The sequence below is a fragment of the Temnothorax curvispinosus genome, unplaced genomic scaffold (genome assembly GCF_003070985.1).
Source record: "Temnothorax curvispinosus isolate PA1 unplaced genomic scaffold, ASM307098v1 QBEX01005936.1, whole genome shotgun sequence".
Taxonomy (NCBI): Eukaryota; Metazoa; Arthropoda; class Insecta; order Hymenoptera; family Formicidae; genus Temnothorax; species Temnothorax curvispinosus.
This window is the reverse complement of record NW_020215716.1, coordinates 100,181-111,168: the sequence shown is the minus strand read 5'-3', so window position 1 is coordinate 111,168 and position 10,988 is coordinate 100,181. Positions and strand designations below refer to the sequence as shown.

At 36.6% G+C, this 10,988-nt stretch overlaps 5 protein-coding genes across 5 annotated transcripts; 2 read left to right on the top strand and 3 right to left on the bottom strand.

Moving 5' to 3' along the window:
- The first annotated feature begins 33 nt into the window (after nt 1-33).
- LOC112455259 (ribosomal L1 domain-containing protein CG13096-like) lies at nt 34-2,021 on the top strand. The gene is made up of 3 exons (XM_025017066.1): nt 34-713; nt 910-1,475; nt 1,555-2,021. The coding sequence occupies exons 1-3, from the start codon at nt 445-447 to the stop codon at nt 1,752-1,754; spliced, it is 1,035 nt and encodes a 344-aa protein (XP_024872834.1). The 5' UTR covers nt 34-444; the 3' UTR covers nt 1,755-2,021.
- LOC112455260 (ankyrin repeat domain-containing protein 40-like) lies at nt 2,013-3,552 on the bottom strand. The gene is made up of 3 exons (XM_025017067.1): nt 3,151-3,552; nt 2,616-2,899; nt 2,013-2,461 (listed from the first exon to the last, which is right to left on the bottom strand). The coding sequence occupies exons 1-3, from the start codon at nt 3,264-3,266 to the stop codon at nt 2,115-2,117; spliced, it is 747 nt and encodes a 248-aa protein (XP_024872835.1). The 5' UTR covers nt 3,267-3,552; the 3' UTR covers nt 2,013-2,114.
- A 184-nt stretch (nt 3,553-3,736) lies between these two features.
- LOC112455245 (UV excision repair protein RAD23 homolog B) lies at nt 3,737-7,383 on the top strand. The gene is made up of 6 exons (XM_025017045.1): nt 3,737-4,028; nt 4,117-4,189; nt 4,480-4,633; nt 4,827-4,997; nt 5,075-5,406; nt 5,558-7,383. Exons 1-6 carry the CDS (start codon nt 3,963-3,965, stop codon nt 5,857-5,859), a joined length of 1,098 nt encoding a protein of 365 aa, XP_024872813.1. The 5' UTR covers nt 3,737-3,962; the 3' UTR covers nt 5,860-7,383.
- A 496-nt stretch (nt 7,384-7,879) lies between these two features.
- On the bottom strand, nt 7,880-9,035 carry LOC112455247 (dolichol-phosphate mannosyltransferase subunit 3). The gene is made up of 3 exons (XM_025017047.1): nt 8,546-9,035; nt 8,080-8,301; nt 7,880-8,003 (listed from the first exon to the last, which is right to left on the bottom strand). The coding sequence occupies exons 1-3, from the start codon at nt 8,552-8,554 to the stop codon at nt 7,926-7,928; spliced, it is 309 nt and encodes a 102-aa protein (XP_024872815.1). The 5' UTR covers nt 8,555-9,035; the 3' UTR covers nt 7,880-7,925.
- A 52-nt stretch (nt 9,036-9,087) lies between these two features.
- Nucleotides 9,088-10,805, bottom strand: LOC112455246 (39S ribosomal protein L16, mitochondrial). Its single transcript, XM_025017046.1, has 6 exons — nt 10,613-10,805; nt 10,465-10,533; nt 10,219-10,376; nt 10,002-10,133; nt 9,789-9,899; nt 9,088-9,329 (listed from the first exon to the last, which is right to left on the bottom strand). The coding sequence occupies exons 1-6, from the start codon at nt 10,653-10,655 to the stop codon at nt 9,114-9,116; spliced, it is 729 nt and encodes a 242-aa protein (XP_024872814.1). The 5' UTR covers nt 10,656-10,805; the 3' UTR covers nt 9,088-9,113.
- Between the last annotated feature and the right edge of the window lie 183 nt (nt 10,806-10,988).

Genomic DNA, 10,988 nt, shown 5'->3' with positions numbered 1-10,988 from the left:
AAATGAGGCAAGAGGTCCGTTCATTTTCGCGTTCCAAGTTTCTCGAGAGGTGGTCGAGTGCTGGGGACTTTCCTCGTAATCTGGAAACTCAAAGCTGGAGCTGGGAACAGTGGCCGAGATTTTCCCTCCACGAAAAGATTCTTCCGTCCACTTCCTTCTTCTCATTTCCTGCGCGGCTGAGCCATGTGGCTGATGTGCTCTAACCGCCGAGGTACTTTCGTTAATCTTACGTAACCATTTCTTTCTCAATTTATTCACGTTGATAATACGGATTCTCGTCCGATCACCGTGGTTGTTAAATAATGTTGAGTACGACGGTACTGTCGTGCTGACCGCCACGTGGTCGCGATCGAACGGAGAAAAAAAGAGGGATATTACGCGCCAAGTGCACGACTTGCACGAGGCAAATACAGACGGGTACGCAATACGCAATACGCATAGAAAATGAAACGAAAGAATTCGGATTCGCAAGTTGCGCGGAAGCAGAAGCGAAAGCGAGCCGACTCCGAGACGGAGACGACGGAATCGCCCAAGGAGTTCGACCTGAAGGAGCTGTCGAAGAAGCAAATTCTACAATGCATCTCTGCAATTTTTCACTTGACTCAAGAACAGTTAAAAGAGACGAATAGTCTTCTCGCCGAGGAGGCTCGGCCGATATTCATACAAGTGACTAGCGTCAGAGTTCCGAAGATGCCTCGCAGACAGATGAGGGTGTAAGTAAATTGACTGATGCCATAGATATTTATTTTACAATATTAAAACTGTACATGATTATATCTTACAATAACCAATGGATCCTTATGAAATTTTCTGATTATAAACTCCATAATGATGATAACTCATATGTAGCAAAATATTGTTGTATTTTTGTCAAATTACTATTTAAAATTCTTACCTTTTTGTTTGCAGATTGTTGCCATATTCAATAGTGGCTCCAGACGATGAAATAGCTTTGTTCGTTTGCGATTTGGAGAGAGGAAGAAGAAAGGATTATGAGCCAACAGTAGAATACTACAGAGATCTATTGCACAAGCATGGGTGCACCCGCGTGAATGAGATAATACCCATGAATCGTGTGAAGAACGAATTTGATCAATTTGAATTGAAGAAAAAGCTCCTAGGGAGTTATGACCACTTTCTTGTCGACGGTCGCATCGCCGGTCATATGTCTCACTTGTTAGGAAAACACTTTACCAAGAAAAGGAAGTTGCCGACTTCAATCAGAATGGAAAGCAAAGACTTGAAGCACGAGATCGATTATGCATTGAGGAAAACCAGTATGCTGCTTCATTCTCATGGCGATACTCATTTGATGCAAATCGGGAACACATCCATGGACAAGAAAAAAATCCTGAAAAATATACTGGCTGCCTGCGAAAAACTGTCTAAAAACTATCCAGGCGGTTGGACAAACATACGAGCTCTCCGACTAAAAAGCACAACCAGTCTGGCATTGCCTTTTTATATGACGTTAAGTAAGTTGTTGAAATATAGATTATTCAATTTATTAATAACGATATAGACTGTTTCCTTAAACAAGTTTATGAATTTCAGAGAATAAAAACACGGTCAATCCACATGAGATTGTGGTACAGCCAAAGAGACCGAAAGCTTACCGTGATGTGGAGGGAGAGCTTTCAACATTCGTACGTGATACCACGGTCATAGTTAAACCCGAAGGCACAGTTATTCTGAACAAACATAAGCAGAAACAACCAAGTAAGAAAATCACAAAAGAAGAAACTGAGAATTGAAACAACATAATTCTGTTGTTACTTTAAAATTTGAAATCTTGTAAAAAGAAGTAATCACAAAAACTTTTGAAATATGTAATATTATGTATGTTATCTATAGTTAATATTAATTTAATTAACATTAAATATTATCTTCGTAATATCTATCATGTGATTGGGGGAGATTATTGTCCTCCGATATGAAGCATATTAAGTATTGTGCTAATTGTCGGAGGATATCTCTTAGGATATAGTTATTTGACAAATAAAGGCAGTTTGTTTATATTGCTTAACAAATAGTTTCTTTTTTATTAATATACTAGATTGCGTGCAAATATTTGAAATTGTGACAAAGGTTTTCCTACTAATGCAAGTGATCAATCAATACAAAATGGTCTGATCCTTCTTAGATATACTCTGATATCCATTAGCTGGCAACGTTGGCAAACTGTTGGCGACACCGTTAGCATTTTGCATGCTCTTGTACACATTTGTCGTGTCTACGACCACCTCGATTTCTTGGAAGTTCTGGAGTCTCTGAATGTCCTTGTCTCTTCTCAATCTGGTATCGGGCAACTTTCGTAGCTTCTGGATTTGATGCAAATTGAGATCCAACTCCTTGCAGCATAGACACAACAGAGCCTGATATGTCAACTCGCTTCGCGGTAATTCCACCTCTATGAAATCTGGATCCGCTGTATTGGCGACCCGGATTTTCAGTACCAATTCTAAAAATACATTGGAATACAATTTATATACGGGACATCGTGATAAATTAGTTGACTATGTAGCTTCTTAAAAATTTCTTTTTTAAACATCGTATTATTTTAAGTGGCAAATAACTGTCACATTACTAAAGAAATTTATATCAATTTATCGAACCGTCTTGAAATGACGTGACGAGTCTGCTTTTGTCGTATATATTATTTCTAACTTTTGAAGAGTTTGCAGGAGCGCGCAGAAAATCTGGTGCAGGGAATGTAACTGCGCGTAACGACGAATCATACATGAAATCATCGCTTAGAAGATACAAAATCTGTTGGTTGCTGCAGACAGACGCTGGAGTGTCGCCCATATCGGATCGCAGATTTTTATCGGCACCATTTTTCAAGAGCAAGGCAACAATATCCAAGTATCCCTCTTTACACGCCCAGTGTAGAGCGGTCCTTCAGAAGCACGAATGAACGAATACATTATTGGAAGCATCTTGATAAGTAGATCTAACTTTTACATTGGCATTAGAGGGTGACTTCCCACGCAATAGAGCGTGAGTTCTCTGTTCAATAAATATTTCAAGCGAGCATAAATTTTATACATAATTTAAGAAGAAAATGGGAAATAAAAGTAAGTGGAAGGGATGTATTTTTACGAGTCCTATTTCTGTAAAGGTAGGTCAAAGCAAAGCTGGAATGAGTACCATCCGCTGCCATCTCGCGCGTTTACGTCGACGCCTACATTCAAGAGATCGTGCACGCCATCCGCGTCGCCGAGGCAAACCCTTTCCCTCAGACGCTCTTCGAGTATTCTTTCCATTTTGTAACGTTTTTACAAGCACCGCGTTATGGTACGTCACATATTTGTAATGATTTTACACCCGAGCGAGGCAACTCGAAAATGGAGTACCGAATATGCAGCAAGATTCTAACGCGCCGTCTCGAAAAACGAGCTCGATAGGGCTGAGAGCGGTGAGGGCTCCTCTATTCTAGATTACAGAATCGTTGGAATCGTGTTATCACTGTTATCACTATTCAGTCTATTCCGTTCTTCCATCTCCACAAAGTTCACTGTTCACTCCAGTACTCCACTCCGAAGTCCGTCGACACGGCACGTGTGTCACTTTGTGGCACAGCCAACCGCAGACGAGAGTTCTGGATAAAATCGTCTGCATTGGTCGTCAGCGCGAGCGGCGAGGCCAATCGGAGCCCGACCAACACCGTGAAGACGATTGCGACTCTCCGGTGCGCATTCCCTCTCGCTCTCGGATGCGCCATGCGCGGCGGTTGGTAGCCGTAGCTAGATCTTTCATTATCATATATTTTCCCGCACACTGTCGCAAGTCGCAAGTGTTAACATTCATACACCTGCGAGCTGTTTAAGGCAGTGCAGACTCATCGCCGAAAAAATCTCTACCAAAACACCGTTTTATTCTTATCGTGGAGGACTACGCGGGGTTAATTTTGCGATTGCTTGACGTACGCCGTGCGCGACGAGTTCACCATCCTCGGCAATATGATTATAACGTTGAAAAACTTACAACAGCAAACGTTCACGATAGAGATCGACTCGTCGCAAACTGTAAGTAAAATTGGGCGAGATCGAGCGACGGAGTCGACTTTTTGGGACAGTTAACGATTCAAATATTTCTTTCCTTTCACGTTATCAGGTCAAAGATCTCAAGGAGAAGATCGAGACGCAGAAAGGCTTCCCCGCCGAGCATCAAAAGTTGATATACGCTGGTGAGGAACACGGTTAAATAACCTAATTTATCGGGAACGTTACCCGGGGGGGCGCCCGGCGTGTTCGTCCACGCCAGTCCACGCGGCTGGACGAGAATCCGCGTTGTAATCGAACAATAAATACCGCGCGGCCCACACACGTTTAAATATAGCTTCCTCGCGATAGGAATGATCTTGCAGAAACGCTCATAGGTTATGTTTCCAATTCGCACACGTCGAGAGCTGTCGAAAGCTACGATGAATTTTTTTTTTTTGCTTTCGAGATCTTAACGATGTGCAAACGTTTGCAGGGAAAATATTAGCGGACGAGCAGCCCTTAACAGAATATAATATCGATGAGAAGAAATTTATAGTTGTTATGGTAACGAAGCCTAAAGCTGGAGCTACACCTAAAACAAGCGAAGAGCAGCGCGCAGAGGGTGATAAGAAGGAAGAGTCTACTAGGTAACTTGAAGATTGCGACACTTTTGCGCGTAAGGCGCGACGAAAATGTCGCTTGTTGTGAAATATTCATTATATCAATTATGATAAGTAACAGAACCATTTGTCAAATATCGTTAAGAGGACAAACTATTCTTTTTCGAATTATGTGCGGAGTAGAAACCAGGACACCTCATTCTTTATATTTCTGTTATAGCGCGGCAACTACGCAACCTAGTTCAAATCCTAATGTTCAGGATACTACACGAGCAGCCAGTAATGTGCAAGAGCAACCCGCGGCAGCTGCGCCAGCGGCTGGTCAAGCAGAAAGTGCCTTGCTAATGGGAGAGGATTATAATGCTATGGTAAACAACATCATGGATATGGGGTGCGTATGAAGAAGAGTGACGCACTTCGAACTACAATTTGTTAATATTTACGTGATATTTTTATCATTTGAATTAGGTACGAACGCGAACAGGTTGTACAGGCGTTACGTGCAAGTTTTAACAACCCTGATAGAGCTGTCGAGTATCTCCTAACGGGTATACCAGCGCAACTTTTTGAGGATCCACCTGAAGATCCGCCGGAAGCCCAAGAGCAACTTCAGGATCAAAGTCCAGATCCGTTGGCCTTTCTGCGTTTGCAGCCACAATTTCAGCAAATGCGTCAGGTCATTCAGCAGAATCCAGCGCTGCTGAACAGTCTTCTTCAGCAAATCGGTTCCACTAATCCTGCCCTTTTACAGCTTATTTCTCAAAATCAAGAAGCGTTTGTACGCATGCTCAATGAACCTGGTTAGTTTAGACGCGTATGCTCAAAAAATCATGTATTGTGACTGATAATATAATAATAATAATAATAATAATTATTATTATTATTATTATTATTATTATTATTTAATAACATTAATAACTTATATAACTCGTATGGTCTTTTCTCGTACAGTGGAACCTACTACGGGAACGGGGGCGCGAGTTTTGCCAGCATCTGGAGGAGGCGTAGCACCCGCAGCTGCTGCTGCAGCTGCAGCTGCAGCGGGAGGTGCTGTGAATGGTGGGGCTGGCACTGGCGCAGCAGCGGGCGTAGGATCCGGTTTAATACAGATAACACCACAGGACAGAGAAGCTATCGAGAGGTTGAAGGCGTTAGGTTTCCCAGAACATTTAGTCGTACAAGCATATTTCGCCTGTGAAAAGAACGAAAATCTCGCTGCTAACTTCCTACTTTCGCAAAACCTCGACGACTGAATCGCTCATCTGATTTTACGCGGCGTTTCGAATAAAGAACAGGACTGACAGAGGGTGGATGATCGCACCATTATCATTTTTACCTTACAATAATCATCTTTATTTTGTATATAGATATACACAATATCTATGCTATTTTTATTTGTTGTGTAGATAAAAACCCTGGTGTGTTTGGTAAGCGCGTGAATCTTAAGATAAGCGCATACCATAACATTACATATATGTCAACTCTTAAGCATTGTTTCATACTTTTAAAAACATTTCATTTAATATGTAACACATGTTTATGAGAGAAAGAATTGTTGCTTACAGCAGACGGTGTTATAAAATCCATCCTTACAGCCTACAAGTGCTCTAAGATCTTATATTTCTTTAATATATATGGAGCAATATAATTGCATTTTTATATGAGAAAGCCTTACGAGCCTTACTCTGCAGAAAAATATCTTGCAGTAGTTACATATTGAGGGTCGGGCATATATAAATTGAAGATGTGTTCACTCTCGCGTTAAGGTATGTTTTATACATATCTAAATGTTCGCATGTAAGTATAATGAGTGCATTTTGTACATTTCTTGGCTTTCTGATATAAAAATTATAGAATGCATCTGTTTGGGCATGTGTACTTGCGTATATTCGTATTTATGTATGTATGTACAAAGAGATTTTCTACTTTTAAATGATAATATCGCTAAATTAACTTAAATGTTAAAAAGCTCTCTTGCTTGTCACAATTCAGTAAATTGTAACAGGGTGTAAAAAAACTAACTTGTCATATATATATATATTACAATATATATATATTACAATTATATATATATAATTTTATTCTTAATCTTTGGATCTTGATATCTTGAAAATGTCATAATAAGTTTTTACTAGTGGTGCGATGTTTTTTGCCTATAAAATTAATTAGATTGTAATTGAAGTAAAACAGTTGTAATACTATGAATAATATTGAAATTATATTAACGTCTGAATATTAATTATTACGTAGATTATTACGGAATTCTATTAGAGATAGACTATGAGACAAAGTATTACAAACTATTCCAAACGTGACTTGCCTGATTGTATCTTTCCTTGCAGCATAAAGCAATATTAACATTTTTTTTGACACAAAGAATAATTCAAACAATAACTTGTGTGTCACATAACGACATACATACGTATGTACGTATTTATGCATGTTACATAAGTAGGAAATTCTTAATTCTTAAATTTGTACCATACAGTTACTTATTAATATCATTAAAACAATAATAAATATTGAACAATTTTCATCGCTCTTACATATATTTAGTGCAAAAACAATATAAAGAATTATTCGTTGGAGGGTTGTAGTAACAATTACATAAAATTCCAATCTGTTATATTGACTCAAATTTTATATCCCCTTTTTTTTTATAAAAATAGAGAAATTATTAATAGAGAAGAACTGCTGTTAAAACAACACATTCTCTGTTGTGTGCTCAACACACTTGTAATACATAGTATAAATGAATAAATTACGATTTCCACAAATGCAAATTAGTCCATTATATTACTATCAATAAGTAATTTTATAGAAAATTTAAACATATGAATTTTGACTCTGTTCTCCAATGCTCTATAAAGACTGTTATACACGAAGATATCTAAATATAAAAGTGCAAAAGCTACAACACTTTAAAATATATAACTAATGTACATTCCCTTAAAAATGTGATATTAACATAAGCTATTTTATTGGTCAAAATGTTTACATTATGTTTTCGTCATTAAATAACTTCACGTATAATAGCTTTTTGTATGCAAAGTAAATGCCAATGTAAAGTAGTACAAGCGACCAAATTTGCTATTAAAGTATTAACACGCAGTTCACATATATGTAATCATGTTTGCAATATTGCAGTTTATAACATCATAAATTTTGCAAATATGATTATAAATATGTATCATGTTTTGTATATATGTATACAAAACTTCAAAAAAGTTTAAATGTAGAAAATTATACATGTTTAAATATGTACATACTAGAAAAGTTAACGTCTTTTTTTTTTTATTTTATACTATTTACAGGAGTTTTAAGAAGTTGAAGAAATATTTGTCCCTCGTAATGTTACACCTTTCCTCTGAAGATCCTTTTTAGCTTCTTCTATTTGCTAAAAGAGCGACAACGGAATTAGATAACAATATTGCTTATATAATTATATCTTTTTAAATAAAAGAGAAACCAACTTGCTGAAGTTCGATGGCTGCATTTTCACAAGTATTAAAAGTGAATACTCTGTACAAGATGATAGTAACTGCATATAATCCAAAGAGAAATAAGGAAATGACTGGAAGAAAAAGTATAATTTTATGCCATTCCTTGACAAAAGCAGAGTCGCTTGTAATTGTAGCAATCCACATGCCAAAAATCACCGTTGCACACGACAGCCACTCCAGTAGTTTTGTCATCTGTGAAAAAAATTACAATATTTCCCCATTATTTATCATCATTATCGAGATGAAACGAAATGCTTATTGTAGAATAATAATGTGATTCTTTAAAATAAATAAATTATGGAAATAATTAACATATACATAAATTTCATGTTACAATACACACGTTTGACAAAAAATTCAATATCAATTTTACTGGAATTTTTATGTCGTTATCAAATATATGATTATTAAATTGTTAATATGTTTTTATACATACTTTCTTCATCTTAACCTCAAAAATCTAGGAGACATGTACACACGGAAATAATATTGATATATTATTTTCTTCTTCTTTCTTTTGTGGCACCTGCCCTCGAACAAGGGTCAATACGGCCAATATCTTGTAATTTACGAGCAGAAGGGTTGGTGATATATTAACAAAGTCGGATGATGCAATGCAAAGTAGAGAGAGTATATCTTTGTGTGTGTGTGTGTGTGTCGCGATGTTGGGTCTTGGACGTCTTGGTATTGTTGGGAACTCGGGAATAAGAAATAATTAAAAGAGAAAGAGAGAGAATGTGATCTGTGTGAATATAAACTGAACTGTCAACAAACATATATAAAACCCGTATCAGATTATGCATTTGAAATTACGTGTCTCTCAACCAATCGGAATGAAGAAATATCGAAATTGGACAATTCTCATATATATCTCTAACTTTTTTCAATTTTTAAATTAGGTTTGAGTAATCTATTAATCTCTCAAATTATATGCTGAGACAACTCACGAACCTTTTTGTAAAGAAAAAATACAAAAGAGCTTCTTCAGATTTTTTTTTCGTTATTTACAGATATTTATTAAACCATAATTTATCAACTGGTGATATCCATTTTTGGCAACCGAGCATGTTATTCTGGACCATGTATTTCCAAGTCCAAAGATGCTGATTGTTCTCTTCCAACCATTTCTCTTTAACTGCCTGTTTATCCAAAATCTCTTGACTGACGGCTCTGGCTTTGAACGGTAGTTGATTTGCTACTTGGGTCAATACTTTCTTTACCTAGAAAAGAATTTTATATATCAATACATTCCCATTTATACTTTCTATCTAGTAGCACAAATCAATTTCTAGTATTTCATTTCTATTTCTTGTTTAATGTGTGGATATGCATAGTGCAAAATCTAAGATCATGAATTATCATGTAAGATATAATCCAAAGAACGAATCTGAAGATTTTTACGTAAAAATTTGAATTCACGCAAATCGATAAAATATCAGGAGAATAATATAATTGACAAAGTCGCGATTCTTGGGAAATTCTTGAAACTTTAGATAGTATAGTTGCGAAAACGTTAAAGTATCAGGAGAACGTAACTGGCAAGAAAGTTGCACTATAAATTTCCAAAGTTGTACTCTAAAATTCCAAAAATTCCTCAAAGATGTCTTTGATATGTTCTAGGCATGTGCATCTGGATAAATCACTTCGAGAAATGCTAAAGAAGTATATTATCAAGATACCTCAAAATATTCGCAGTGACCACCAATTTCCATAATGACTCGTCCTGCTTTAATGGGAGTGACATAGTGGTCAATAGAACCTTTACCTCCACCCATACGTTGTCCTTGTCCCTAGATCACAAAGTGTAACAACTAATCAATGTAATAATTATTATATTGAGAAAGTAAAGGTTCTTCTAGTGTCCATATTATGCGTTCTATTATCTAACAAACCTTCTTTGTAACTGGTTGCCATGGTGGATCCACACGCCAAATTGCAAACATCCTTTCTTGATCGAGTTTTCTACCAATTGTCAGACGTATCATCTCGAAGTGACCATGTTTTAATCTACCTCCTCCTGTAGCCTACAATTCAAGATAACGATTTATACATATGACAGTTATCTTTGTTACTAAACATAGCACACAGCAGACTTATATGCAGACTTACAATGATACCGTATTGCCTGTACATGAGAAAATTGTGCGTCGGCTCTGGACCCCGCATGTATCTCAGTCGCTTTTGCATTTTGGGAGGACGCATTCCTGGGGGAAACTGTGGGACTTTCTCCATTATTTTGAGTCTTGCTCGCTCCGGGTATTCAATATCTGATGGTATTCAATGTATAATCATATAATTTTTAATTTATATCTTTAATATTATAATTTTTATAATTATGCACATATATATATTTACCGCCAAATTTTACTGGCACAGGAAAGATCTTTAAACCAGCCGTTGGCGTTACAGATACAGATTGCCATGCTGCAAAAAGTCAAATCCAAAGAGAAGCTTTTAATATGTAACTTGTCTTCTCAAAACATATTATATTGAAAATACTTACTGGAAAGTAAAATACGTGCCACGTTCCTGGACGCTTGTATCATTTTTAAGTTAAGATGGATTTTTTAAGTTAACAGTTATACCTGGTTATACGAATTGGTGTGATTCCAAGTAAAAAAAATAGATTGTATTTTAATTATAAAATACACACATGACAAAATTTGCGAAATTTATTGTATAGGTTATGATTGGATATTGGATCAAGAATGAATTTTCCAAGTCCATCTTTTGGTGAGCTGCATAAGTTATATTAGTAAAAAATTTATATTGACAATCGGTAATGCCGATAAAGTCTGCACTTTTCAATTATCTTCCGATCTCATTGACGGTCATAAAAATTTACCAAGAGAAGATAATCCCTTTATTAATTTAACAAA